Source organism: Artibeus jamaicensis, unplaced genomic scaffold, assembly GCF_021234435.1.
Source record: "Artibeus jamaicensis isolate MK-2021 breed Jamaican fruit bat unplaced genomic scaffold, CSHL_Jam_final scaffold_537, whole genome shotgun sequence".
Classification (NCBI taxonomy): domain Eukaryota; kingdom Metazoa; phylum Chordata; class Mammalia; order Chiroptera; family Phyllostomidae; genus Artibeus; species Artibeus jamaicensis.
Genome location: NW_026522047.1, coordinates 34033349 through 34061068, shown reverse-complemented (window position 1 = coordinate 34061068; position 27720 = coordinate 34033349). Strand labels below are relative to the sequence as shown.

The following is a 27720-nucleotide window of genomic DNA, read 5'->3' as shown; positions in this document are numbered from 1 at the left end:
CAAAGATTTTCTAATGGCATGCTCCTTTTTCTTTTCTCTTTTTAAAACATGACCTTTTCCTCTAAAGATGTCAGTCTTCCTGACATGCCTCTGAAGCCTTCTCTCTTGCTCTCAGGCTGAAGTCAGAAATGCATCTTGGAGGTAACAGGCCAACACTGTATCTCACATCCCTGGTAGCACCCCTGTGGTGCTCATAGAAAGAGACAGAAAAAGGAGAAGGCGAATCAGCTTGTACTGACATTTCATTCCTATCAGTGAGTCCTGGAGCTGCGGTCTTCTTTCAAGCCTGTCTGATACGCGTCCACGCGCTACAGGATGTGTATGAGGGAATGATGAATCAATCGTGTTCGGTATGTGGCAGCTGCCTTGGGCCTGAGAGAGAGTGCTACTTTGGTATTTTTCATAATGCTCTCCAGGGAGAGGCACTGGGAGAAGGCAAAGGGGAAAGTATATTTACTCTGTCCCTACCACAGGTGTGAGAGGCTATTATATCTTAGACATGATTTATTCTCATAATTACCCTGTTTGTGAGATGGGTTACTGTCTCTACTTAAAGATGGAGGAGTGACAGTTTTGAAAGATTTAATAACTTCACAAGGATACACAGGTCAAACCGGTTGACATCTACGTTGGCCTGATGGCAGGGCTCTTCTAGAACATCATGACCTTGTGGGACGAGTACAAGGACAAAATTACTGGCTAGGGCACGGGGGGGCATTGCTGGTTCAGTGACTGACTGCATTAGTTCTTGACTGTGCTGTGGACTTGATCCACTGATACTTTCCTGCTGCTCTGCACTGTCGTGCGGGCTAGAGGAGGGGCAGGAGGGGTCAGTGGGGAGGGTGCTGCCACCATGCTGAATCGCAGCACCCCTGAGCACTCTGCAAGGCCCTGGGCTGCACAGGGTGGGTCTTTACTAGTATAAACGTGATAGACACTTGAGGGAGATGGCAAACAGAACAGAACACAACAAATACTTCACTGGAAATTGCTTGTCTACTACTTTGGTTTCCAGAAGAGAGGCAGTATAGACAATTCCAAGAACGAGAATGCACAAGGAAGACATACTATCCTGAACTTGGAATATATTCTTTTCTAGAGGGAGAGAGGGGAGCAGCCTCCGGGGAAGAAGCTTTAACTGTACCTGTACATTGTGTTGTTTTAAAGAATATAGAAATGACTATACATACTTGTTAAACCTGCATGGGAAGTATATAAATGTCTACTATAATATTTTCGTGGTTTTCTATTTGAAATATTTCACAATTAAAAATTAAAGCGGTAGAAAGGGGCAGATATGAGTCTACCCCTGTCTTGTTTTCTTTTACAGATGACAGGGTGTGAGGAGAGCCCCTTCCAAGGGCTGTCATGTTTCAAAGTGGGTCAGATATCACACCCCACTTCATAAACTGAGTCGCACTGAAATGGTTTTTCAGTCGAAAGCAATAAATAGTCTTAAAAGATCCTATGAAGTTTATCTTGGGTGTTATTGCCTCAAAGTTAATCTTTCATGTGTAAGTTTACAAACTCCTACAACAACAAGAGGCATATGCAAAGTATTCTTTTCAATATACAGCTGGAGGGGAGGCACGAGATTAAAGTCACAGAAACTTACGGAATAACAAAGAGTCTTTCATTAAAACCATGAAATTTGGTTGGAAGAATCCCATAGCATTTTACATGCTTTTTACAGTTTGAAAACTGTCATTCTGGGGAAGGAAATACATTTCTAACATCCTTTCTATGATTTAAAGCACATTTTCATACCTTATCTCATTTGATTAGCACCACTGCTCCGACGAGGAACGGAAACCAAGAAGTGAAGCAAGATCCCATCTTGGATCCGTCCCCACTGACACCCGCCCCGCCTGCCGCAGCCCCACCCCCGGCGCATGACTTCTGGGAGCTGACGTACCTGTTCGTGCGACCACGTCCTCTCAGAACCGTCCTTGACACAGATGTCCAGCCTGAGCTCGGTGCCTGTGGCTCCGTGTTTGCTGTCCACGCAAAGGTTGGCTGCCACGTTTCGAATCTGCGGAGAGAAGGAACAGTGGGCCTGAGGCCATGTCTTTCTGCACCTCGACCTCCTGACCATTCTGGTATCGATGCAGTAGATGGGTTTTTGTGCGTGATTTTATGATTACTGAGCGATGCCTTAAATTTATGGCAATTTATGGAGAAAGCAAGGGAATAAAAATAGCATGGTCCAGTCTTTATGTAAAAGAACGTGAGCTGGAAGGACACGGAAACTGTGGCTGACTGCGGCGGGGGAATGTGTGATTGCAACATAGGGGGCAGCAGAGAGCTCATGACTTTCCTAAAATGGGAGCTTTTTCTTCTTCAGGTAGTCCTTGACGTGGGATGTAGCTTCTTGTTCAAAAGCATCTTCTACCATTTCCACCTTAACGAGGGAAGAGATCCGGAACGAGGCAGGTGATGCAGGTGAAGTGTGAACTGAAAAAGTGAATCACTGAGCGTGATTCTGAGCAGGACGTGGTGACCTTGAAATTGCAGTTTGCCCAGGATAGTCTCGGTCTATACCTAGGCCTGGCTGATATATTAAAAAATGTCACCCTAGAGGCTTAGCAAAACAGCGAATACAGTACTGTTGGTACAATGCTATGCTAGATAAAGATTCTGTACGTAAAGTTTGAACTTTGAAAAGTTGCAGAATTTTAAAAAAGACAGAAAATTCTTTACAATGATTATATTAACACTGATACAAGAAACTGAATTGTTAGGGGTGGGAAAAGGATGAACTATGAAAAGTAAGAACATTAGGCACAGCCACAGGAGGTGTGGACACAGGCGTGTCCTTCAGATCTTCCTTCCTGAATATCTCGCCCATTCTCCTATTAGCATCAGAACCACAGCCTGGAGCAGAGTTGAATAGTTTCTAGTTTGTTACTTAGGCCTGCTTGTTTAGATAAGCTTAAATGGTCTCAATCTTTTTTGTGCCTTTAGGTAGTCCTGGATTGTACTAATCCCTTTAGGTCCAGTTAAGAATAGAAACAAGAACAGAATGTACTCCTCTCTGCTGATGACTCCAGTGAAGGTTCTTTTGCCCAGAGTGTGTAGAGAGGGTAAAGAGTCTGCCCACAACAGAAGATGCCTGATCTGGGCCTGTTCTTATTGGGGCGGCAGAATGAGACAGAGAAAAGGTTGTTAGGAGACACACTGGCTACCATGAAGGGAATAAATGATGCTGGGACGAGGTGGGTGGAGAGGCCTGTTTCACACTTCACTTCTTTTAGGAGTAGATGTTGGTGTGATGTCATTCAGGAAGGGGTCACTGTGGGTACCGGTTTCCTTGTTCAGGGAATTTGGCCACTGTTTGGGTTCATCTTGCACTATTGGACCTCGATAACAGGGAAGGTGAAATAAGGTAGCGCACAGGGCAACAGCTCTCAACCTAGTTTGGCCTACAGACCTCTCTGAGAATCCGAGGAAAGCTAGGACCTGCTTGTAAAAACAAACGCACTGTAAGTAAACACACACAAGCACATTTACACTCATTTCCCTGGAAAGCATAGACTCCGAATTTGAACTCTGAATTAGGAAAAATGCTTGCCTTGCACGCCTTGCAGACTAACTGCATTCCTCCATTTAGCGGCATAGGAAATCCTGAAAGACAGCGAGTGAACTTGGCCCGTGTCAAGTGCCTTCAATTCTCTCTCACTCCTTTTACTTTTTCTTGCCTTCTTCAAACAAGTACTAGGGAAGAACTGCACTACAGAATTTGGGGAGCCAACGTTAAAACCTGCCTTTTGTAAAGCCAGTTGTCTTGGTGTGTGAGAGTTTCTTCAGTGAAATAGAGTCACCCAGCAGGTCAAAAGTCCGATTTTGCTGTTGCTGCCTTGGGCCCGGTGTGCTCTGTGAAGCTCCTATTTGATCTCATTGGAGTTAGCGCAGGGTGTCTATTTCTAAGGCTGTCTTTCAACCCGGGAGCCGCCTGACACAGAGCTCTGGGCCAGGCTGTGTTTTCACTCTTAGAACGTTTAACTCGCAGACACTTGTCTTAGAGAACCAGAATTAGCTTACGCCAAAGACATCTCTGGGTGCTCCTCTTCACTCTACTCGAGTCCAGGAGCTCTGAATGACATTTTGGAAAAAAGCAGCTGCTTACAGGTTTCTGGCAGTATGGCCACAGAGGTTTTGTGAACACAGATTTTGTTCCCCTTTATCACTGGAGGGGCTTTGCTCTTGGAAAAGGGGGATATAGGGAAGAAAAGGACAAACACAAGCCAGGGACACGGACTGGCAAATCTGCCAGATCTGCCTGTGAATTCACACCCAAACCTCTCGGAGACCTTGTTCTGTTTCTAAATGCTCTGAGCTGGGAAGATGCTCTGGCAGGAATGGAGGAGGCCCATTTTCTGACCATTTGCATTTTCTAAATTCTCACTCAAATGGCATCTGTGTAGACAATGGAATCAACCTGTTTGGAAACCAGATTTCAAGTTTCGAAGCCCTAATTGTCAACATCTGTGTAAATTCCAGAAAGTAGTGGTGCCAGAAAGGAGGTGCTGGGAGTTCAACACAGGACACAGTCTTGGATACAAGAGTAACATCAGGCAATTCCCACATGCTTCTCCCCCTTTTCTATTTGCAACTCCCCAGCACACATTCCTCTCCTCTCCTCTCGCTCACCAACACCACCCCCTCCTAATAAACAGCTAAATAAAATTCCGGTAGCACTGATTCTAATACATGTTTATTCCTTTGAAAAAAGTTTTAAAAGTGTAGACCAGAAAATTTAGGAACGTTTTATACTGTTTCAACACAGGCTCTGTGCCTGTGGCCAAACGTAAAACAGTTCACACACACACTCCAAAGCTAGGACACAGAGCTGAGTGCATCTATGTATGGCAAGTTAGGTCATTTTCAGTCTTTATTTCTTTGAATTCCTGCGTCAGGGTTCAGCATCATTAAAACTGCCAAGGAATCCGGAGAGACACCAAACATGATTAGAAAGCAAGGTAGTGCTTGACTAGGAGTGGGAGGAAAGAAGGAGAAACCTGGGAAAAAGGAATCAGGACTTGCGACAGGATTAGGAGATTATCTCCTCTCAGTGAGGATTAGGTCTGGCAGAGAGTCCAGGATTTCTTAGGTATGCAAGAGAAGTCAGGCTCAGCTGGAACATATTTGCTGTTTTTGTTTTTTCCTCCCGAACACAGGAGGTTTTCTGACATAGGTACAAGAGATGGGGACTGTGATATAAATGTCAAGGTGGCGAGTAGTAAGTGTTCGGTAGGCAATTTAAGTGGTTGTTAGAGGGACCAGCCTCTGTTCAGCAAATGGGAGAACACTGTTTGCTAATTTCCCAATAGTACTGGGGTCTTTTCACTAAGAAGTAGTGGGTTCATGATTCATTCAACAAACATTTAGCCTAGTCGCTGTGTTAGATACTGGGTATACAGTGAAAAATAAATAACTGGTTACCTACTTTGTAAAAGTTTTTGGTCCTGTGAGGACATTAGAGAGGAAGAAAGGTTTGAGACTACCAGTATTGCTGGCTGTGAATTTCTAATGCTGCCGAAGGAACCAAGAAGCTTCCCTTTGTGGACTGCAGTTGACTCTAGAACGCAAACTGATGTGCAGCTAGAAAGAAGGGAGATGCTAGTGCTATGGGGAGAGAGAATTGTGGAGGGGGGGCGGGGCAGGCCTGGGCTCTGCTCACCAGGCACAGATGAGTTTTCCTACAATCTAGCCACACAAGCCTTTTCAAACCTCAGTTCATCTATGTATCCACATTTAGGACGTCAGCACTTAAGGGGTGCTTCTGAATAAGAGGCACTTTCACAGGTACTGATGGAGATCCAAAGACAAAGCAAAAACAGTTTCTGCTCTCAAGGAGCCCACAGTTTTATTGGGCCACATCGCTTTGAAGGCATTTGATGAGATACTAAATTCGAAGTGAGAACTGACGAATTTTGAGCACTTGGAACACTCTACACAACTGATGACTTTGGAAGGGGCTCTGGAGGATGCACAGATCCGAATCTAGAGTGAAGTGACAGAAGGACAATGTAGCCTTAGGGGTGCAACAGATACATAAATCCGGAGATTTGACAGTGTCAGGCATTTTGAGGGGAACGGCTCATGCTTGGTATGGCTCAGAGGGTTTGTAAAATGAGGACAAGCATGCCTTGGTGGGTAGCTGGGGAGACTAAACTGGTATGTGCAAAGTGCTTGCACAGTGTTGGGTACTTTAGAAGTGGTCAGTAAATGTTAGCTACTATTTATTTGTTTGCTCATTTTTTCCAGTTGAATCAACCATACTGGTAATTGTGGTCATGTCATAGACAGATCACATTCCTATTGTACTATGAAATATCCCCCGAAGGCCTTCAAATTAAAAAAAAAAAAAAAGACTGCTACTAAACAAGCTGTGGCCTCAAACTCCAGATTTATTTTTCCATTTGGATCACCTGTTAATCTCAATAATGTCATAAACAGCCACTTAAGATCTCAGTCTGGCAACTTGGATGTCATGCTGGGTGTACCCATATCCCCCCTCTCTCCCAGTCAATTAGCTGACTCTGTCCTGAATGTCCCACTCCTTTCTTCTCCTTTCCACTCTCACACAGCTTCAACATCTCTTCATGGGCTTTGAAAGAATTCTAGTAAAATATATGTATTATATTTTGTTGTGTTTAATGAGCACCAATGTTTTTGTGAATATTATACATGAGATTATTATACCCGTTATTGTATCCATGGTATGTAATCATTATGCCCATGTATATTGCACATCCTTATTTTTCCCTCAAAAATTTGGGTAAAACTCTGCACATTATACATGGGAAAATATGGTAGCATGAATTTTGCCGTTTTAACCATTTTTAAGAGTAAAACTCAACCATATTAGGTACATTCAAAATTCTGTGTAACCATCACCATTACCTATTTTCAAGGTGTTTTCAGCACTTCAAACAGCAACTCTATAATCATTAAGCAATAACTTCCCCAGTTTCTCCGCTCCCAGTAACCTCTATTCTGCTGACTCTATGAATTTGACTGTTCTGGATACCTCAGTAAGTGGGCCCATGCATGTGCCATGCTTATTTCACTTAACAATGTTTTAAGGTACATCCACATTGTAGTGTGTATTAGAACTTTGTTCCTTTTTAAAGCTGAATAATATTTCATTGTATGTAATATCTCTATTTCTGTATCTACATCTGTCTATCTTTATATCTACATATCAGTCGCATTTGGTTTTTCAATTCATCCATTGATGGACACTTTCTCCCAGCTTTACTGAGGTATTATAACCTATGTACACTTTAGGTGTACAATGGGATGATTTGATACTCGTAAGTATTATGAAATGGTTACCACAATAAGATTAGTTAACACCTCCAACCTGTCATATAATTACCATTTTTTATGGAGATATCATTTAAGATTTACTGTCTTAACAACTTTCAAGTATTGTCAGTTATAATTACTATGTTGTGCATTACACCCCTAGAATAAATTCATCTTACAGTCTGTACCCTTTGGCCAACATTCTTTTATTATTTTTAACTCCCAGTCCTGGCAACCACCATTTTATTCTTTATTTCTATGCATTCCACATTTGTAGATTCTACATATAAATGAGATCATAAAGTGTTTGTCTTTTTCTGTCTGATTTGTTTCACTCGGCATAATGCTCTTAAGGTCCATCCATGTTGTCTCAAAAGGCAAAGATTTTCTTCTATTATATGGCTGAATAGTATTTCATTATATGTATGATATGTAATGTATATAGATGAATTTGATGTGAGGATAAATATGATTATATATAGCTTATATTAGTGTTTGACCCATATTAAATGCTCAATAAATGTTAGTTTCATAGTAATATTAGTTGTGGTAATTTTAGGATGCAGTGAGAAATGAGACTGGGACGTAGATTCATGCCATTCTGTGAAGGACCTTAGGGGTTGAGAAAAGGAATGTAGACCTTCTTTGTTGGCAAAGAGAATTATTAGAACTACTGGAAAGAAACACTTGTTTGAGATAGGACAGTCTGGTGTTAATGGGAAAGATGGATGAAGAGATGGGCAATTGTAAGCATGGGCAGTAGTAGCTCTAACTGAAAATGAGTATCTGGGGCATGGTAGTGACAGCGACAGAACATAGCCAAAGAACGTATGTATTCAAAGAAAGCCATGTGTTCCAGATGCATTTTTTAGATAGCATTTATAGGTCTGGACAACTCTTTACATGTAGATAATAAAGAAGACATGCTGGATTTGAGGTGTCTTCGTGACACCTGTAGGTAACACCTAGAAGTCTGGATTTTGGACAAGAGGTCAGGGTGAAAAATGTAGCACATTGCCTCTCAACTCCAAACCCGTCCCTCTTTACCTTGCTTTCTGCTACTTGGGATGGACCCTGCAGACATTTTTCCTAGTCAACAGCTCAGCTACAGTTTTAGATTTCAACAGTGGAGGGTGCTGCATCTTTTAACGAATGTCTTAACTTATAAAATTCCAGCCAGTTTTCTCCTGGAGTGCTATTTTATGAATATGAACACTTCTCCAGATGCTTAGATTCACCTATGAACTGCCAATAAATCTAAGATTTGCTTGAGTTCCAGTATAATCATGAAAAGCCACTTTCAACATTATCCCCGAAGCCAAGGTCAATAGCCCCAGGCATTAAAAATAAAGCAACTTTTTAGTATACTTGAAAAACTACTCACACAACAGTGTCCAGATAAAATAATTCTTTCGAGTTCAGGTCAGATCATTGAAATATGGGAAGGTTTAAAAGCTTGCCTAATAAGGAGATGTTAAGCTCTTGGGTAACATTTAAGGACCCTTAGTTAATGAAGATCTGCAGTTGAAATCATAGGGCTGATTCTGAGAAAGATGTAATTCTCTGACCCTGGACAAGATTGCAGCAAAATCCCTGAGATGCATGATAATTTGTGAGCTTTTAAAGTTTTTCAGAGAAGTAGATTCTCTTGAACTTATTCTTGAGTTTAATAGCCATCCTTCTAAGGAAGGTCAGCAAATTGTCCTTATTTTCAAGTAAGGTAATTCAGGGTCTGAGTTTTTAATTGTAAATTTTCATCACTGTTAAGCATAGTCAGCATATTAGAAGAGGTCCATTGGTTTTTTCAGGGAAAAATGTGGACATGCCAAGTGGCATTTCGGGATACTACATGGCCATGTAACATTTATGAGACCTTTTATGGTCTAACTACTTCCCTGAAATTTTTTCTGTGGGACTAAGGTTATGAAGCCATATCATTTCCATTTAGTAAAGAACACAGTAGTGATAAAATATATTTCCACCCTCCTTCTTACCTCCTGCCACAAAATCAAACACACAGGAAGGAGAGATAATGAGCTGTGAAAGTCTAGCCTTAAAATTCTGAGTCACATTGACCAGCATGCCGTCACTATGTCCCGTAGCAAGGGACATTCATGTAAAACTAGTGGTGAAAACAAATGAATATTCCCTATGAAAAAGCAAATGTACTGCCTTTGAACCTGTGATGATAGAAACTCCACCCTGCAGTACCACCTTATGTAAAAATAAGTCTAATAATTTCAAAATGCTTGAATGCTCTGGTTGGCTTTTTGAACAATAATCTCACATTTACTTCTAATCTAAGCATTTTACATAATTCCCTCTTCTCAAATTCTTAACTGTGAAAGTAGTTCATCATGCCAGACTCAATGGGTGAATAGTTCCGAGAATGAAGTGGTTGGGGTTTTATGAGATTGTGATATAAAAATGGTAGTTGCCAAAAGCAAGAGTTATTCTTCCTGTGGGAGAGAGGGGGGCTTTATGTCTCCCTGAAAATACAGCAGAACAAGACAAAAACAAAAAGTGGGACAGAAAAGGTCTTAAGGAAAGTCAACATTAGTCTAGTTCTGGTGTAGTGAATCTGGGTATATGTACAAGCTCAACAGCCAGTCCAGGCTGGTTCAAGTTACCTGACACCCTACAAACTTTGAGAGGCCAAGGGCTGTGTTCTGTGTCTGGCAGGGTCTTACAGGTTACTTCAAACCAGTGAAGCTTCTTGGGCAGAAGCCATGCCTTACTTAATTAGTTCTGGAGCTCCAGCTCCTGGCATAGATGTTAGTGTATAATGTAATCATCAGCAAGGGCTGCCATAGCAAAATGCCATTGACTGGGCGGGTTACACAACGGAAACTTCCTTCTCACTTCCGGAGGCTAGAAGTCTGCCATGGAAGTATCAGTAGGTTTGGTCTCCTCTGAGGCCTCTCTCCTTGGCTTTAAGATCTCAGCCTTGTCACTGTGTCCTCACATGGCTTGTTTTCTGTGCATCCACATGCCTTGTGCCTCTTCTTATTAAGAAAACTCCAATCCTGCTGGCTGAGGGCCCCATTTTTATGACGCTATTCAATGTTAGTTACCTCCTTAGAGGCCTTATGTCCAAGTATAGTTACATTGTTGAAAGGTTAAAGCTTCAACACACAAACTTTGGGTTGAAACAAGCCTATAATATATAATACTCAATAATTACCTTTTAAGTAAGCAAAAATGTTCACTATTTTTCTAGGTAGTTTCTCTGCTGATGAATGAGAGGGGTCACAAAAACAGCCATTTATTACTATGCTTGGAATTTATTTTAGGGTTTTATAAAGATGCTTCACCAAGCATTGGATTTTTCAAATGATTTTAAGAGAATTTATTGCTCAGTCCTTTTTTGGGGTGTGTTTAATATCCCCTCTCTGTTACTACACACATACCAGGCCTATTTGGGAGATTGCTAGAGTCTCAAAGCCTCTTGCTCACCTCATCTCCCAAATCCCTCACCCAAGTCCTGACTCATCTTCTCTTATTGCTGGAATTAGGTCATGGGCAAAGCTCCAGCAATGACTTTTGAGCCACCAGGAGTCCTCCAGCTGAATGTGATCCTTGTCTGCTTTATATTTTGAACCTGGTCTTAATTTTTTTCATTCAAGATTGTCAGTATCATTTTCTGTAAGTGATTTTTAACTTCTTTTGGGTCACAGACTGACTGTCTTAAAAAAATCTGATGAAATCTATGGACTCTCCAGAAAAATGTTCAAATATGCATATGCAAATTATTCTTTCTTTATATATCCGGTGGCCCGTAAACACTGTCTCATGTGTTAATTACACATGTAGCTTTTCCCCCATCCTTCCTTCAACACACAGACCCACACGAGTTTAGGGTTTGTGGTTTGGAATACATGATGCGATACCTTCTCTATACCCATGGACATTGGTAGACAAGAAAATGGCTGTAGTTTTTGCTTAAAAAATCGAAATAAAAGCTGAGAAGTATCTTATGCAAAAACAATTATCCTTTTAAACCAGGGCCTCCTGAATGATTTAGGTACAGTGTTGCCTCTTCCATCATTTGTAATGCAAATCAGGGTTTCCATAGCAGTAAATAATAGTACCCAACATTTAATGGAGAGCTTGCCCTTGGCTGTGTAAACCTTTCCATAAATCATTTCATTTAATCCTCACAACAACTCTATGAGGTTCAACTCTTATATTCTTATTTTGCAGTGAGGAAACCCAGGTGTGTTCATTTTCTGTATCTGCTGTAACAAATCAGCACAAACCTGGAGACTTGAAGCCAATGAAAGGTATTTCCCTCACAGTGTTGGAGGTCAAAGTCCAAAATTGGGGTGTTGGCTAGGCTGTACTGCCTTTGAAAAGTCTGAGGGAAATTTCATTCTGTGCTTCTTTCAGCTTCTCCTTAGCTAGTGGTCACTCACTCCAGTCTGCCTCAGTCTTCACATGGCCTTCTCCTCTTCTCTTTGCATTTCTTCTGTGCTTCTTATGAGGACTCTTATCACAGGACTTAGGGTCCACCTAGATAGTTCAGGATGATCTCATTTTGATGTTATTAACTCCATCAGCAAACTCCCCCCCCCCCTTTTTTCAAATAAAGTAACTTTCACGGGCTCTGGAAATTTTGATGTGGATAAATCTTGCTGGCCATCATTCAACCTGCTACATAAAGCATAGGCAGGTTATAGTACATCAGTGGTGAATCTGGGGTTCTTACTCTTATGCTGGAGCCTTAAGACCCTGTAATAACCTCACACTTGATAACTGTTGACTTCAGAACCTCTTCTGGGCTTACTCTCAGTCAGAGGGAGAGTGGTACCATGTGCTAACTGGCCACTTGCTGAGAGAGCTGGGCCCAGTTATGTATCAGTCCTAGTTCTAGAGGAACTATGAAACTGCAAAGAAATAAAGAGTCTGAAGCCAGGACAACAGAGCCAAATATTGCTTGAGGCACAGAGTGCCGAGATCTCGTGTCCCTCCTTGCTTTCTCCAGTAAGGGGCTCCATGGGAATCAAGAAGAGAAAGGACTTGGAAGCGTCTCGGAAGCCTGCTAGGCCGTGTCTGGGTCCTGCTTGGCCAGAAGGGCAGTGCTCCTGTAGAAATATTTGGCAAAAGTATCATGCATATTGAAAGAAGTTAAAGAACATAAATAAGTGGAAGCAAAGACATCCCATGTTCATATATTGGAAGACAATCTTATTAAGATATTAATACTACCTAAAGCAATCTATAGTTCATGCTTATCGAAATCTCAATAATATTTTTGCCAAAGTAAAAAGAAATAATTCTTACATTTATATGAATTCTCAAGAGATCTTGACTAGACAACACAATTTTGGGGAAAAAGAGAACAAAGTTGGAGAACCCACACTTTCTGATTTTAAAACTTACCCTAATGCTACAGTAATCAAAATAGTTGGTCCAAACCAATGGAATAGAAAGCCCAGAAATACACCCTCCCATATAAGGTCAAATGCTTTTCATTTTCCAGAAAGGTGGCAAGATCATTCTTTGGAAGAAAAGAGTCTTTTCAACAAATGGTTTTGGGAAAACTGAATATCCTCATGCAAAAGAATAAAGTTAGACCCTTACCTTACATCATGTACAAAACTTCACTTAAAATGGATCAAAGACCTGAATGTAAAAGGTAAAAAACTACACGACTTTTAGAAGAAACCATAAGAGAAAAAACTTCATGGCATTGAATTTGACAATGATTCTTGGGTGTGACACCAAAAGCACAAGTAACAGAAGAAAAGATTATAAGCGAACTTCATTAAAATGAAAAACTTTTGTGTATCAAAGAACACTCTTAGCAGTGTGTAAGGTACATAATAAGATAAAATACTTGCAAACCATTAATCTCATATCTTATAAGGAATTAATATCCAGAGTCTATACAGAGCTCCTAAAACTCAACAACAACAAAAAAGCAAACAATCCAAGTCAGAAATGGTCCAAAGACAGACACTTCTCCAGAGAAGACCCACGAATGGCCTATAAGCACATGGAATGATGTTCACCATCACTAATCATTAGGGAAATGAGAATCAAAACCAGGAATATTGAAATATCCCTTTACATTCATTAGGATTGTTATAAAACAAAACAGAAAACAACAAGTCTTGGTGAGGATGTGGAGAAACTGAACATTTGCGTATTGCTGGTGGGAATATAAAATGCACGGTGATTGTGGATGACAGTATGGCAGTGCCTAAGAGTTAAACATAGAATCGCCATGTCGTTTACAATCCTATTGTGTGGGTATATACACAACATAATTGATAGCTAAGGCTTGAACATTTATTTGTATTCATAGCAACATTATTCACAATATCCAAAACATGGAAATGAGCCAAGTATCCTTTAATGAATTAATGGGCAAACAAAATGTTGGGTATATACATATCATGGGATATTATTCAGACTTAAAAATAGATGAACTTCTCATACATGCTGTAACATAGATGAACCCTGAAGACATGCTAAGTGAAATAAGCCAGACCTGAAAGTACAGACATTGTATGATTCTACTTGTATGAGGTACCTGAAACAGTCAGATTCATAGAAACAGGAAAAAAAACCAACCCAGAGGTTACCAGAGGCTAGGGGGAGAGGGGTAGGGAATTACTTAATGGGCACAGAGTTCCAGCTTAGGGTGCTGAGAGGTTCTGGAGATGGATGTTGGTGACAGTTACATAACAACATAAATGTACTTAATGCCACTAAATTGTACACTTAAAATGGTTAAAAAGGTGAATTTTATGTTATGATTATTTTACCGTAATTTGAAGAAATGCAGTGTGTATTCAGTGGTGATGGGGACATTGCATTTGCTCTCTGTGAATCCATAAAGGAGAAGCAGCCAGGCTGCGGGGTCTGGAGGGGGTCGGGGGGTCATCCTAGGCAGGACCGGATTCCTTTGCATTGGAATAGGTCTTAGAGGAGCCTTGTCTCAATAGGGCTTCTGAGTAAATTCAATTTTCTCTATGTATTTAGAACATTACATCTCACACAAACAATGTATTTCACCTCCATTTTACACATAAGAAAAAGTTTCAAAAATACATAGTGTTATATATTCTATGATGGTGAATAGTTGTGTTAGGAGAGAGAACTGTCTAGAAATTCCCCCAAAAGACTGGGATTACTTCCGAGGACAGAGAGGAAGTTAAAAACAGATATGGGTAGTTGCAAGCGGTAGGTATTTTATTTTATTTTTATTCTGCCCCCTTCTAATCTTGCTTTACTTGAGATTAAATACCTTTAAATTCACACTATCTTCTTCAGAAACTAAATAAAATTGTTCTGTTTAAGGTACAACTCCAGCAGTCCCAGCCAAGCTTTCCAGCTGTATCACCCATGTTTTTAACCAAGAAGGGCAGCTCGAAGTGTTCCTAAAACCAGAAGACACTTTATGAAGCTGGAAGAGGCAAAATCTGTTTTTAAATTTGTCAGCAATTTTCTTTTTTTTTTTTTTAGTTTCTTTTTTTTTTAAATTTATTTAGTTATTTTTCAAGTACAGTTTTTTGTCTATTTTTCCCATCCCAGCCTCCCCTGCCCCTTTCTCCCCACCTCCCTCCCCTTTCCTCCCCCCCCTTAGTTCTCGTCCCTGTGTCCTTCCTATTTGTTCCTCCAAATCCCTCCCCCTTTTTCCCCTTAACACCCCTTCCTTCTCCCCTCTTGTCACTATCCCCTTGTTCTCTATTTCAGTGTCTTTGTTTTTTGGGGTTTTTTTTTTCTGCTTACTTGTTTGTTTTGTTGTTTAGCTTCCTGTTAAAGGTGAGATCATATGGTATTTGTCTTTCAGCACCTGGCCTATTTCACTCAGCATAATGCTTTTGGAGAAGGGGAGCTACAAAGAGAGAAGAAAGGAGTATTTGAAAAATGTGATTCTTACATACCTCTGCTCAGTGTAACCCAGGTGTAGGCTAGATATGAACTTGAATTCCTCACCCTCCCCATCTTTTGCTCATTTCACATGTCATGACTGAGCCTGACACTATTGCAAGAAATCGTTTTCATATTCAGCTTTTTAAGATTTAGTTTGCATCTTCTACCCAAAGTAGTTTTTTGCAAATTGAATCTTTGAGGGGAGACAGAAACAATTTTCTTTCGGGAGAAAATATTTACTCATTTCACTTTGGCAGGGAAGAGAATTAAATGTGACTTTTCTTTTTCTTTGGGTTACTTTAAATTTTAATTATCAATAACTATAACATGGACAAAAACTAAGGGGGTGGAAATGGGAGGGAGGTGGGGAGCACTGAGGGGTGGGCTGGGATGGGAGTAAAAGACAGAAAACTGTACTTGAACAACAATTAAATAAATAAAATTTAAAACTCTATGACATATATAGAATTATTATCTTTGGGCAGGTAATTTTTGAATCATTTGGCTTTGAGATGGCCAGAGGTGGTTAAAACCACAACAACTCCAGTGATGCTGTGAGCCATTAATTTCGATATGCAAGTTACAGCCAGTACCACCATCACTGTCCGCGCTGACAGGGAACTTCTGATGATGACTTGCCATATGCCAGACACTGAGGTAAGCACTTTACATGAATTACTACAGTTGAACCTCCTCAACAAATTCTGTGATGGGGGACTATTATTCTCATTTTACTGCTGAGGAAACAGAGATTAACTTGCCTGATTTCAACACATCCAGTAAATGTTAGAGCTGGAATTTGAACAAAGAGAGGTGCCAAGGAATTTGGTCAAACCAAGGGTGTGTACTGACCTATGGGAAATGGAGAACAATAGCCACTTTCTGTTTATCACTGTATTTGCCACAACGTTGCACATTGTGTTTTCTATGTGGTGGCATGAGCTAGATTTGAGTTCGTGTGAATGAGCAAAGCCTAAAGGATAGTTAGCACTGTGTTAAGTATTTCCCATTTTAATTTGTAAGTTGTTGCATTGTGGCATTTTATGGACTCATTTTCATGCACTTATATTAGGTAGCCTGTTAAAATAAGAGGGTGAGTTGTGGATTTTTGGTGAGCACTGCATTTTTGGGGCAGCGCACAAGCTACAGGACCTGGGAATACTGAAGAACAACATGTTCCAATTCTGCTTTGTCCTGCCATGACGTGGTCATGATGACGTGGTCATGATGATGTGGTCTCATTGGATGTTCTTCTACACATTACAGAGGGTTTCCAGAAAACTCCTTCAAGTGAGCTTTCTGTTCCTCAAAATGTTGACAGCAGTTCACCCTCATTATAGCACGATGCTATAGCCCTTCAGCCACGTGAAAGCAACAGCTGTGTCTGACGTGCTCACCTTTTATCCCTTGTGATGAGCATGGTGCCTGGCTCATTAGTATGTACTCATGGAAAAAGATGAATAAAAATGAACACCTGATAGATTGGATAATAGCTAAGTGAGGTCACATGAAGGGGGCAGGGTGGCCAGCAAAATTCTATAACAACCCATCCAATGGATCAGCAGAGAGGAACAGAAAGACTGTGGTGATTAGAAGAGGTTGTTATTCAGTAATGGGAGGACAGACAAGTGACTGAGAAGTAAGTGGGGGTGCCGTCCAAATGCCAACCACCTGCTGCACACATCCCCATCCCGAGGGCAGGGTTGTTCTTGGGATGGAGCTGAAGGTGGGAGGTTATGCCAACAGACTTTGAGTGTTGTTTCTTTTGGCCAACCAAACCATTGACATCCCTGGTATTATTAGTATTCTCTTCATCTTTCTTTTGATTGCAGGCTCATCAAACAACATTTTGACTCCTATCTAGTCTGTTTACACAGAGAGAATGTTCTGATATGGATTTCACAATTTCCCTTCACTGTTCTCCTTGAAAGTGATTTATCATACAAAATCAATAGAGAGATTTGCAATCAAACTTTGGTGCATGCATGGCATTCTGAGGCCAAATGTGCTGGTTTTATCCACAAGAGGATTTCTGAGCTCTGTGACAGGAGGTTTCTCAGAAAGACTCTTGGGAAAAGTAATCCCTGAGTTCTTGAATATTTATAACTTTTTCGATGGGCTTCATACTTGAAGCCTAGTTTGGTTGAATATAAAATCTTTGGCTCATACTTTATTGTCTGGAGCATATTTACAAGGTTGTTCCATTGTTTTCTGGCAAAAAATGTGCTTCAAAGTCTGACTTAGTTTTCAGGGTTTTTTTCTTGGATGCATAAAATTGTTTTTCTTCATTTAAAAATAGAACAGTTTTATTAGAAATGTTTCACTGTTGATGGTTCATAGTTGAACTTTTCAGATAACAGCCTTCTAACATGTAGATGTTAATCTTGTTGTGAAGATTTTCTGAATTATAGTCTTATATATTTCTTGTCTTTCACTGGGGCAACATTTTTCTTTGGGAATTTATGTTAGATTTTCTTTATATCTCCGTTCAATTCTTTGATAGAATCTTTTTATCCCTTTATTTATTTTTATTTTATTAATTTCACTCTTTTTCCTTCTGGCCTCAATACGGTGTCTTCCATGGTCTCTATTTGCTTCTTTGTTCTTAATTTGGTCTTCATTTGCAAAATATTTTTCTTTCTGTTCTTCTCTTTTTTTTCCATTTCTGAGTTTCCAGATCTTTTCTCACACCATCGTGTTTCATATCATCCTAGTCATCCCCTTTCTGAACTGTTCTAATTCTGACTGGTATGAATTACAGTTCTGATTGTTTTTAAGATTTTTTAGCTTATTTTGAAATCCTGTGTTATAATTTTCATCTTTGTGTCCACATTTGTAGTATGTTCTCATTATCTGTCGGAACTATTTGGTTCATTTTTATCTTTATTCTTGTCATACCCTGGTATGGGGTTTTATTGACATCTATTTTTATTTTCCACATATAAATGAAATAATTTTCTTGGATGACTAGAGGTAAATTTCTCTATAGGAATCTCTTCTTTGCTGTTACCATGACATAGTAAAAAAATACGGCCTCTTATAGATCACTTCTCTGTCTCTCAGGGCTATGGAGGATTCGCAAATGCTTCTTGCCTCTAACTCTGTGTTGCCTGTAAAGGGCTAAGAGTCCTTCTTTCCAGAGCAGCGCTGTTACCTTTAAATGCGTTTGTTGTTCAGGACTTTCTGGGCTCTGTCTCAGACACCTCCTTCTCTGGTATTCGAAGCTTTCGTCTCCCTGGAATCTGTAGTGTTTCATTTTGTCTTTATCGATCAGCAGGGCTTTTTTCCTCTTATTTTAAGGTAGAGGAAGGGAGGGAAAAAGAATGAGTCCTTGTCTTTCCAAAAGGGAGTATTTTGGAGTGTTTCTGAGTCACATGTGGGCTAAGCCTGCTTCAGCATAGTTTAAATTCTCATGGCCCCTACTGGCCTCCTATGCTTTCTTTGTACTTGTCCTCAGCATCAAGCCTGCGAGGACAGTCTTTGATTTTCACTGGTAATTTTCAGATTTGATTGCTTTAGGTTCTCTCCTGAAAAGGATCCTCTCCTTTAGGGGTGAATATTTGTTGATTTTGAGTTGTAGCTTGTGGAATTGTCAACATCCCTGTCCTCTGTTTTTCCCCTGCCAACTCCTCATCAGTGCTGATCCCATACCAAGCTTGCTGCTGTCTGCTGTTCAGGTTACATGAACTTATACTAAGGAGTTTTGGGGGATATGCATGTTGTATGTATTTTTTTTGCTATCCTATGTGTTCTGTCTGGTTTTCATGATTAAGCAAAAGCATACTGCTGCCATGCTTCCAGCATTGGAAATCCCAGTATATTTTAAAGCAAGTCTATAGTGGAAAATTTAGCTTTTTATTTCTGGTATCACACCATATGGATTTTTACTATTTCCAATAGAACGGCAGTATTGGAATGTTAGAATATGGAACAAAGCTGCTTGCTGCAAACTTGTATGTAATTCAGGCAAAAATCATAGGCAAAGAGCTTGGATGTGTGTAACTTGGGTTCAGAACAAGACTGGGAAAACTAATTTGTCTTCCTCATTTTAGGGATTGGTCTAGAGAGTTAAGCTCCTCCTGAGATTATCTTGTTACATTATTTTCTCTTTGTAATGAACCTAAAGGATAGGACACTTTATTTATAAGTTGAACAACAAATAGGCATCACATCAGGCAAATGGCTATGTAGGTCACCCCCAAAAAGGGCAGGAACTAAGCTGTGAGCTTGTTTAGCTAAATACCACTGGGTTGCTGATTAGACAAAAATAGAATTCTAGTAAATCTGAGCTGGTGAAAGTTAATTCCTATGTCTCAATTTCAATAGGAAGAAATCTAATCAAATAGATACAAATGAAAAAAAAAAGATAAGTGTGAGAAAACAAAACACAGAGAAAGAATTTGGCCATGGAGGCCACCTTTGACAGGAGGGCTTCTGTCACATCTTAAAGCAAACAGAGATAGTTATGTCCCAAGTCTCTCACTAAATCTAAGACCGACGGATGACCTTTGGTTTCCCCAAATGCATCTACTGTGGATTTAAGGGACAGCTCACCTTTAAGCAGTTGAGGCACTGTGCTTTCCAAGTTTGGAACAGGGCCAGTCAGGACCTACTAGTGCTAAAAGGACAGCTCAGTACATTGCAAGGACACTTAGAGGTATGTTGCTCTTGTTGTTAACTAGTGCCTGCCTGTAAGTGATTAAAGCCACATCTACGCCCAACGATGCATCCAGGGATCAGTCTGACTCACTTCGAATTGATTCCCAGCACTTTCTCACTTTTATTCCAGGACCCTAAGTATTTTTCTTATTTTTTTTTTCTGTGCTTATACTTGTCCTCCACCTGTGGGTGGTGACTGGATTTTTAAGGCAAACTGTGGGCCATCTCACAGAAGGCAACTGGGCATTTTGTTAAAGAGTGGGTAAGGCGGAGGTATTCTTATATCCATCACTGGAACAATTGTATTGAATTTGTTTATCAGTGCCGTCTCTCTGAGGCTGCAGATTAGATATCCTGCTGTGATAATGGAAGGATTCTCAAACTCTATTAATTTTGTATAATTTTTGGAAGTGGAAAGGTAGCAATTGTCACTGGAAATTAAACATTAAGGTGAATTCATGTAGGTTAACATGCACTTAAAATGTCACTTACTTCTGTCACCTGAACTCCAAAAGCTGTATAGTTATGTGTGTAAACATATGTCAATAGGAAACTATATTTTAAGGAAGACCAAAATAAATAGGAAAGACAAAGTTTTGTTTGAAATACAAAGGAAGAAAATTAAATCTGTGAGCTCCGAAATACCTCTGATTCCATTATGACTTGGGTCAAATTGCTACAGTTGAGAAGATGTCTAGTTTGCTCAGCTGGGAACGTGGAACTAAAATTGGGTTCATCATAAGATACTTAAGCTTGTCTTCAACTGTCTCAATTGTTGAGAACTCAGCAAACACATAGTAAAATCTGAAAGGATAATGTGAATCTTTATTTGTCCTTACCTTTTCTCAACCTTGTTGTTGAGCTCCAGAGAGATGAATTAGCATCGTGCAGTGGCATTGCCTCTGCCTGAGTACATAAATGACAGATTGAGACAGCTCTAATACAGCCAGAGAATGACAAAGCATCTCTGAATGAATGCTTAATTTAAAGATCCGGTTTAGATAAACAGCAGTTGAATGGCAAGGATAATCCCTGCATAGTTGACAGAGGAGTAGCAGGACAATCTGACTTTGCACCTTCCCGAGTTGCCAGACTAGGTTTCAGGGGAAGGTGGGAAAATGGCCATTGCTCTTCCAAGAGAATGTGAGAGAACCTCACTCATTGTGCAGAAGGTGCTGGCATTATACAGCAACAGACAAGATCACATCCTCAGATGGACTTTAAAATAATGCAGCTCCTAGTCTTGAACTTCCTTTCATGTAAGCTGATATGGAGAAATTTAAAGAGCCTGTGTATGGGAAGTACATTAGAAGAAAGGAAACAAATTAAAAGAAGATGAGAGCAGCCCAAACCAGAGGAGGCGACCAGCAGTTATTTAGGGTGCCTGTCTTTGTGAATGTTCCATAATTCAGGGTGACATTAATTTTGAGGAAGAAATTTAAATAGCAGCCGAAGTAGTTCGGTATTGAGATGAATTTTTAAAATAAAGATTTAAAAAAAGTTCTGCACAATTGCAAGATGACACGCGGATGGGCCAAGATTGGCACATTGAGGGCAGTAAGCAGACACCTCATAAAAGAATTTATGGCGCGGGTTGGAAAAGGCATGTTTGTCTATTGTACCACTTTTATTCACTCTTACACATGGTATTTGGGATTCTGCAGAAGTTTTCTTTTTTGACTATAAAAGAGTGCTAAAAATGACTTTGGCAAATTCATGAATTCTAAGGAGGGAAGGAGTAAGAAGAAAAAAATAATAAGAGATTCTATTTCTTTTATTTAGCATTTCGACTCAGAAAAAGATCTTCTACATGTGCATGATTTAAGAGAAGTTTTCCAATATAAATCTGCCCTTATCCTGTCCAACACAGCACCGTGGAAAAGCATATCAATTTTATTTGAATAGCACTAGGGGTGTTGGAATTATTACACAGCTCAGACTTTCATTTATTCTCTTTGGGGCCTGCATCCTTTCTACTCCACTCAGGACCCTTGTGCACCAGAGGGTGGAATGACTTCTGGAGAGAAATTCTCTATCAGATGTGACTTTAATATCTTCTTGTCTTTTAAGCAGGAAGCTAACCGGGAGAGTTTGGAAATTGTCAGAACAGAGAATTCTTACTTTTGGAGCTTTTCCTTTTCCCCAGTAGGACTTCCAAAGAGAGTATTCCATGTCTTGTTTGACTATCATGTGGACCATAGATCTGACAGTTGATCAGAATCAATCACCCAACATGCGTTATTTGAACCTGTCTTCCTGGCCAAGCTTTCCAGTGAGGTGGACTTTGTGAGGACAGGTATAGAAACTTTTTCCCGTGTAGTAAAGCACAGTGCACACTCAGCACGCCTGTTCTTTGAAAGTGTGTGAGCAGAGCAGTGAATGGGGAAGAGAACAATAGGGAGTCAGAACCCTTCATTCATTCATTCATTCAACAAATATTTATTGAGTACCTACTATAGGCCAAACACTTTTTTAAGCTGTTGGAGAGCAGTAGTAACTCCAGAAATCACCAAATTCCTGTACCATGGAGCTGGCTTTCTATTGGGTGAGAGAGAAGAGAAATACAGTAGATACATACATTAGCTAGCTTGTTATATAATGAGGAATGATGAGGAGAACAACGAAGCAGGGAAGGGGGATTGGAAGTGTGTCAGTGTGAGAATCCATGTGTTTGTGCATTGCTGCACACGATAGAGAGTGACCTTTACTGAGATGATGTTTTGAGTAAGAACCTGAAGGAAATGAGGAAAGGAGCCATATGATTTCTGAGACTCAAGGATTCTAAGAAGAAGAAATAGCGAGTGCAAAGGCCCTGGGGCAGAACTGTGCCTGGCCAGTTGGAGGACCAGTGATGAGACCAGTGTGCCTAGAAAAGAGTGAGCCAGAGGCGAATACTAAGAGATGAGGTTAGAGGGCTTACAATATGGGGTAGGTCATTTATGGTGTTGATAAGGGCTTTGGTTTTGACCATGAAAACGATTTGTGTTTTACCCCAAGAGAGAAGTAGCTATTGAAAGGTTTTAAATAGAGGAGGGGCCTTGTCTACCATTTTCAGTGGACTATGTTGAGACTAAACTGAAGGGGGAAAAGGGCAGAAGCAGAGAGGTAAGTTCGGAGGCCAGCACAGTAATGCAGCTGAACTTGTTAGGGAACTGAGTAGCGGTTTATAGGCTGTTTAAGGTCTATAACATATCCTTTACAAACCGAGTTTCAACTACAAGAGCCAAACATTGCCTAAGCACTTCTTTGTTTATCCAGAATCAGGCTGGCACAGAGAAGCAGGTGGAAAGCTGTTCTAAGTACCAATGCCTAAAACAGCAAGTTACCCTGCTTCTTGGCACAGGTCTCCCATAAAGAATTCTCATGTTTACTTTGCTGGACATTTGTGGTTCCTTCCTATAGCTGCTTTAAAAAACCCCCCACACGGTCTGCATTTCCTTTTTGACTTTCTTACTAAAACAACAATTGACATTTATTTAGGAGCTTTGCCCATTCTAACAATGAAAGTTTATAGGAAATTAAACAGTCCTCTCATATACTAGATTGGATCCCTGAACAGAAAAACAGGCATTAGTAAAACAACTGGTGAAATCTGAATAAAGTCTGTAGTTTAAGTAATAGTGTTTTACAAACGTTAATTACTTAGTTCAAATATACTGTGGCTAATGTGGCAAACATATGATGTTAACATTAGAAGAAGTGAAGTGAAGGGCATAGGTGAACTTTGCAACTTTTCTGTTAGTTTAAAATTATTAGAAAATAAAACATTTATTTTCTACAAAGCCCCGTCAGAGGGAAAAGAAAACACAGGAGTGAAACTTTGAAAGAAAATTTTTTTGAGATAAAATGGTCAACAAGTATACTCTGAACATTTAGTCATTTTTGTCCACTATTAAGAAGTAGGTGTTACCACCAATAAATAGTAAGAAAATAGTCTTTCTTTTCCATCATTTCACGTAGATTAAGCTGCATTTCAAACCCTTCACCTGTCTCTTGATTTAAATGTACATGCATTACATTCATTGCCAGGGATCTATTTTGCTTAGAAAATATCTAGTTTTCAAAACAAGTTACCAGGCAAACCCTTGTCACAGGCTGATTTCCTCTCATTCTGCCTCCCTTCATTCCCTGTCTTCATTCTGGCTCTGCAGCACACACGCCTTCGCTAAGCACACGTGACTCAATGCAGCTGGCCCCTGACCTAGCTCCCCATTTTCGGAAGTGCTGGGGAAGGAAATCTGCCATCACGTTAAAAAAAAAACCAAACAAACAAACCCTGATCTTCTCAATTTGAGTGCTTCGATCAGGAATGATGAATGCAAATATCCCTACAGGCCAGGCAAGCCAGGCGTAAGGTGTGAAGTAATCAAGAGCAGTGGATAAAAACAGTCTGGCATATGCTCCTTTGCCTTAGAATGGATCTTATTTTGATTCTCCCTGGGAAGTTGTGTCTTTCCAGAATGTCAATGGAAGCTCGAGTCTGTTTCCAAGTGAGGCGCTTTGGAAAGACTGGTTATAGTTTAAGTCAGGTAATGTGGAAAAATGTGGCCAGTTGCAGTTTAAAGTTGTGACCAGGAAGGAATAAAATTTTATATTTCCATATAAGGCAGAGAAAAGATGGATGAGATTTTAATCCAGCTGCAAATCACACAATAATGCTGTGGGGTTTTCACAAGTTTTTCTCAGTTACTAATGCAAGACCGTTCAAATTAGCGTAGAAACAGGACAGATGTAACTTTCATCAAAAAGCTCTAGAAAGGAACTGGCCTGCTTATCAGGTAACAAATTCCTTTGTTTTACAATGCGTTAGACCAGGGGTGGCAAACACGAGGCCTGCGGCCCCCATCCGGCCCTCCACCTCGTTTTATCCAGCCCGGCACCTTGTTTCTACCCGGCGGCAGAGCTGAGCTCTCGCTTGACTGTTAAGGAGTTGTTACATTTATACCATCCTAACATTACATTCAACCCTTTGAAGGCAACCGTGAAGCTGAAATGGCCTCCCCATGAAAATGAGTTTGATGCCCCTGTGTTAGACTGAGGAGTTCTTTCTGGAGTGTACTTTACGTTTCCACTGTTGTAAATTAAGCCCTGGATAAATAGCTAAAACTAATACCAGCAGATTAATATTACTAATATTCCAGGGAAGTTCTAATGACATGTTTAGGATGCAAAGGATTAGACCAAATTACTGATTTAAGTTTCCAGGATGAGGACCACACACATGTGAAAAAGATATTAGGAGGTCCATGGAGCGTGTGGGGATGGCCTTGACTCCTTTATGTCTGTGCTATCTGACTCAAATAAAGAACATCTTTTTGGACCCTCTCAGCAAAACAAGCAGTGCACATGTAACCTGATGAACACATTTTCTACAGGAGCTGGGAGAGTTCCCCCAGGAACGCTGCCTCAGTGCTCTGACCTCCTACTATGCCCTGGGGCCACCTGTTTCCAGGGCTCTGTCAGGCCACAGACACTAACTAGACAAAGGCATGACCTGCCCCACCCCACCAGACCAAGGACGATGCAGGAAAGGGTCCTCCAAAGCAAGCGCCAACAGTCAACACCTGACTTCATAACCTTCTGCTAAAAGCAGATTAAGTCGCTAGGATCCTACGCACCCTACCCAAATTCGGTTCTCGCTTTAGCACACTCTCTTCTATGGGGCCAAGGTGACAGTAAGAGTATTGAATGGAATCGAACCAGCACAACAGTCCTTTCTGTGCCAAAGAGGGACACGCAAAGGGCTCAGAGGTGGAGAGCTTAGTGCTTACTTAAGGAACGGACAGGGCTTCTGCACGTGTCCCAGTTGTCGGTGTTCTGGAAACGCATTTCCTCACAATTTTGCATAGCACACCCTGGTTAGGAAGATGGGTGAGCCCCTCTGTAACCATGTCCTTGTATATCCAAATAGCGACATGTGCATGGAGGTCAGTGAGGGATTGTATCACAGACCCTTGTATATGCAGTAGCATGACAGGTGTTTCCATTCTCCACAAACTCTTATGGTAATTTCAGTAATCTCAAGTAAAAACACTTTCCAGGTGTATTTAACAATCCATTTGGGGCATCAACAGTGGACAAGAATTCTAGGTGGGGTTATAGAGGCTGAAAGCTGAATGCTCACCCCCAACGATTTTTACAAAGGTTGAACATTCTTTTAGCCCAGGTAATTCAAGCTAATCTGACTTGGCTGCTGGGCAAAAGAGTGGAGGGTTTTAGCAGCCCCTCCCACCTCCTGAGGCTGGGAGAGATGGTCACACTAAAGTAAGAGCAGTGTTCACGCAGCTGATCCTCACCTCTCCCCAGGCGGCGGGTGGGGGCTCCACAGGAGGGTAGTACTTGGGCACATCCCAGGCCACTGCAGCCATGAACCATTTGAAGTCCTTGCACTTGAGCTGTTTGCGTAACTCCTTCTGGGCAGAGATGTCCCCTGTGGAGAGGTGCCTGTACTCTGGGCGTCGCTGGTAAATGTACTCAGCAAATTCATCCATCCAGGTCTCAGCCACTCGCTTCAAGTTCTGTGCAGCAGAAAAGATTGTCATTTATTGGTCTGTGCCCTCAAAGGGTGATTGTAGTTGTACTAGAAATCGAAAAAAGAAAAGTAAAAGAAATCACGCAAGCGCAGGTCACTCTAGTTGGCGGCTTACTAACAGTATGAGTTTTCGTAACTACAAAAGGTATGATATGATTAGTCCAAGGCTTTGCATGTATTTCTATTTCTGGCATAGAAGTGAGTTGCCAATTAGATAATTAATTAAAGCCAGGAAAAGTTCAGTTTGCAATTATACCAATTTTCTTACCCCTCCTGTTACTTCATAATTATAAAAATTATTTTTCACATAGAAATAAAGGGGTTGAAGCTGGAGATAATGAAGTTCCTGTTAGGTATGAAATTGCTTAAACTGTTTCAAGGAACAGTCAGGGATCTTGCTAAGAATGAGGACAAAGAAGCTGATATTATTTTCTCCCAATGACAGAGAGAACCCAGCATTGCTAAATTCAAGACCGTGTGTTCTGATGATACTTTATACATGGGACATGAATACCAAGCAGACTTAGTAATTTACTGCACAAGGAAGCTGAGTGAAAGGAAGCACCAAGTAGCTAGTCTTCTCCACAGGTGTTCCCAGGGGATGAAGGAAAAGGAGGGTTGATGGAAGGGAAACAATACACTCCTTAGGGGCATGAGAGTGCATGGTTTCAGGATGGAAAGTTCAGCCCCTTTGTCAGTTTTGAGATTCCTTGCATAAGAACAGTACATATGGTCATCTGTACCTGCATCACGGGAGTGGTTGTAGGATTAAATAGAGTAACAATGTTAAGTGCTTTAGAATAGTACCTGGCACAGAATAGGCAGTAAGCATATGAGAGCTATTATTATTATTAATAAGTGTGCGGCACTGGAAATCAAAGAGCTGGGTGTTGGGTTTGGCCGCAGATGAGCTGAGTTGTGCCTGCGGTCTGTGAGAAGGGCTTCAGAGGAGATGAGATGTTCTTGGACATTCCTTCAGCTCTATGATGCTAAGCAGTAGAGAAAACAACCGCATTGTCTTGAAGAGATCACTTCTCATGCCCCCAAGTTGCAGGTCAGTTTCATAGGCTGGTGTCCCATAGGCTATGGTTCTCCTCGTTTTGTGTTTAAAATTCCTTAAGTGCTCAGTTGGTGTGAACATTCACCCTGTCTGGTTTTTCATTTGCATTGGAAGAGAAAAAGAGCAGAAAGGCTGGGAACTTTAGGAAGATCCAGAGATGTATCTAAAGTAAAAACTAGTGATATTTAGGAAATCATTTTATCTTAAAAATTGCTGCAGAATCCTAATTAAGGCCTGGCACCATACCCAGAGGTCTGCTGGATTTGGAGAC

General features: G+C 40.7%; 1 protein-coding gene and 1 long non-coding RNA gene across 2 annotated transcripts in view; one reads left to right on the top strand and one right to left on the bottom strand.

The window, feature by feature from the left end:
- Positions 1 to 27720, bottom strand: part of GALNTL6 (polypeptide N-acetylgalactosaminyltransferase like 6) — an 872151-nt gene that overhangs the window by 22431 nt on the left and 822000 nt on the right. The window contains exons 9-10 of the mRNA XM_037155041.2: positions 26154 to 26375; positions 1916 to 2032 (exon numbers count right to left, since the gene is read on the bottom strand). Coding sequence (XP_037010936.1) covers positions 1916 to 2032; positions 26154 to 26375 — 339 coding nt within the window. The remainder of the gene's footprint in view (positions 1 to 1915; positions 2033 to 26153; positions 26376 to 27720) is intronic.
- LOC119056571 (uncharacterized) overlaps positions 15690 to 27720 on the top strand; it is a 28234-nt gene continuing 16203 nt past the window's right edge. Inside the window, exon 1 of the long non-coding RNA XR_005083902.2 lies at positions 15690 to 15855. This is a non-coding gene — a long non-coding RNA (uncharacterized LOC119056571). The remainder of the gene's footprint in view (positions 15856 to 27720) is intronic.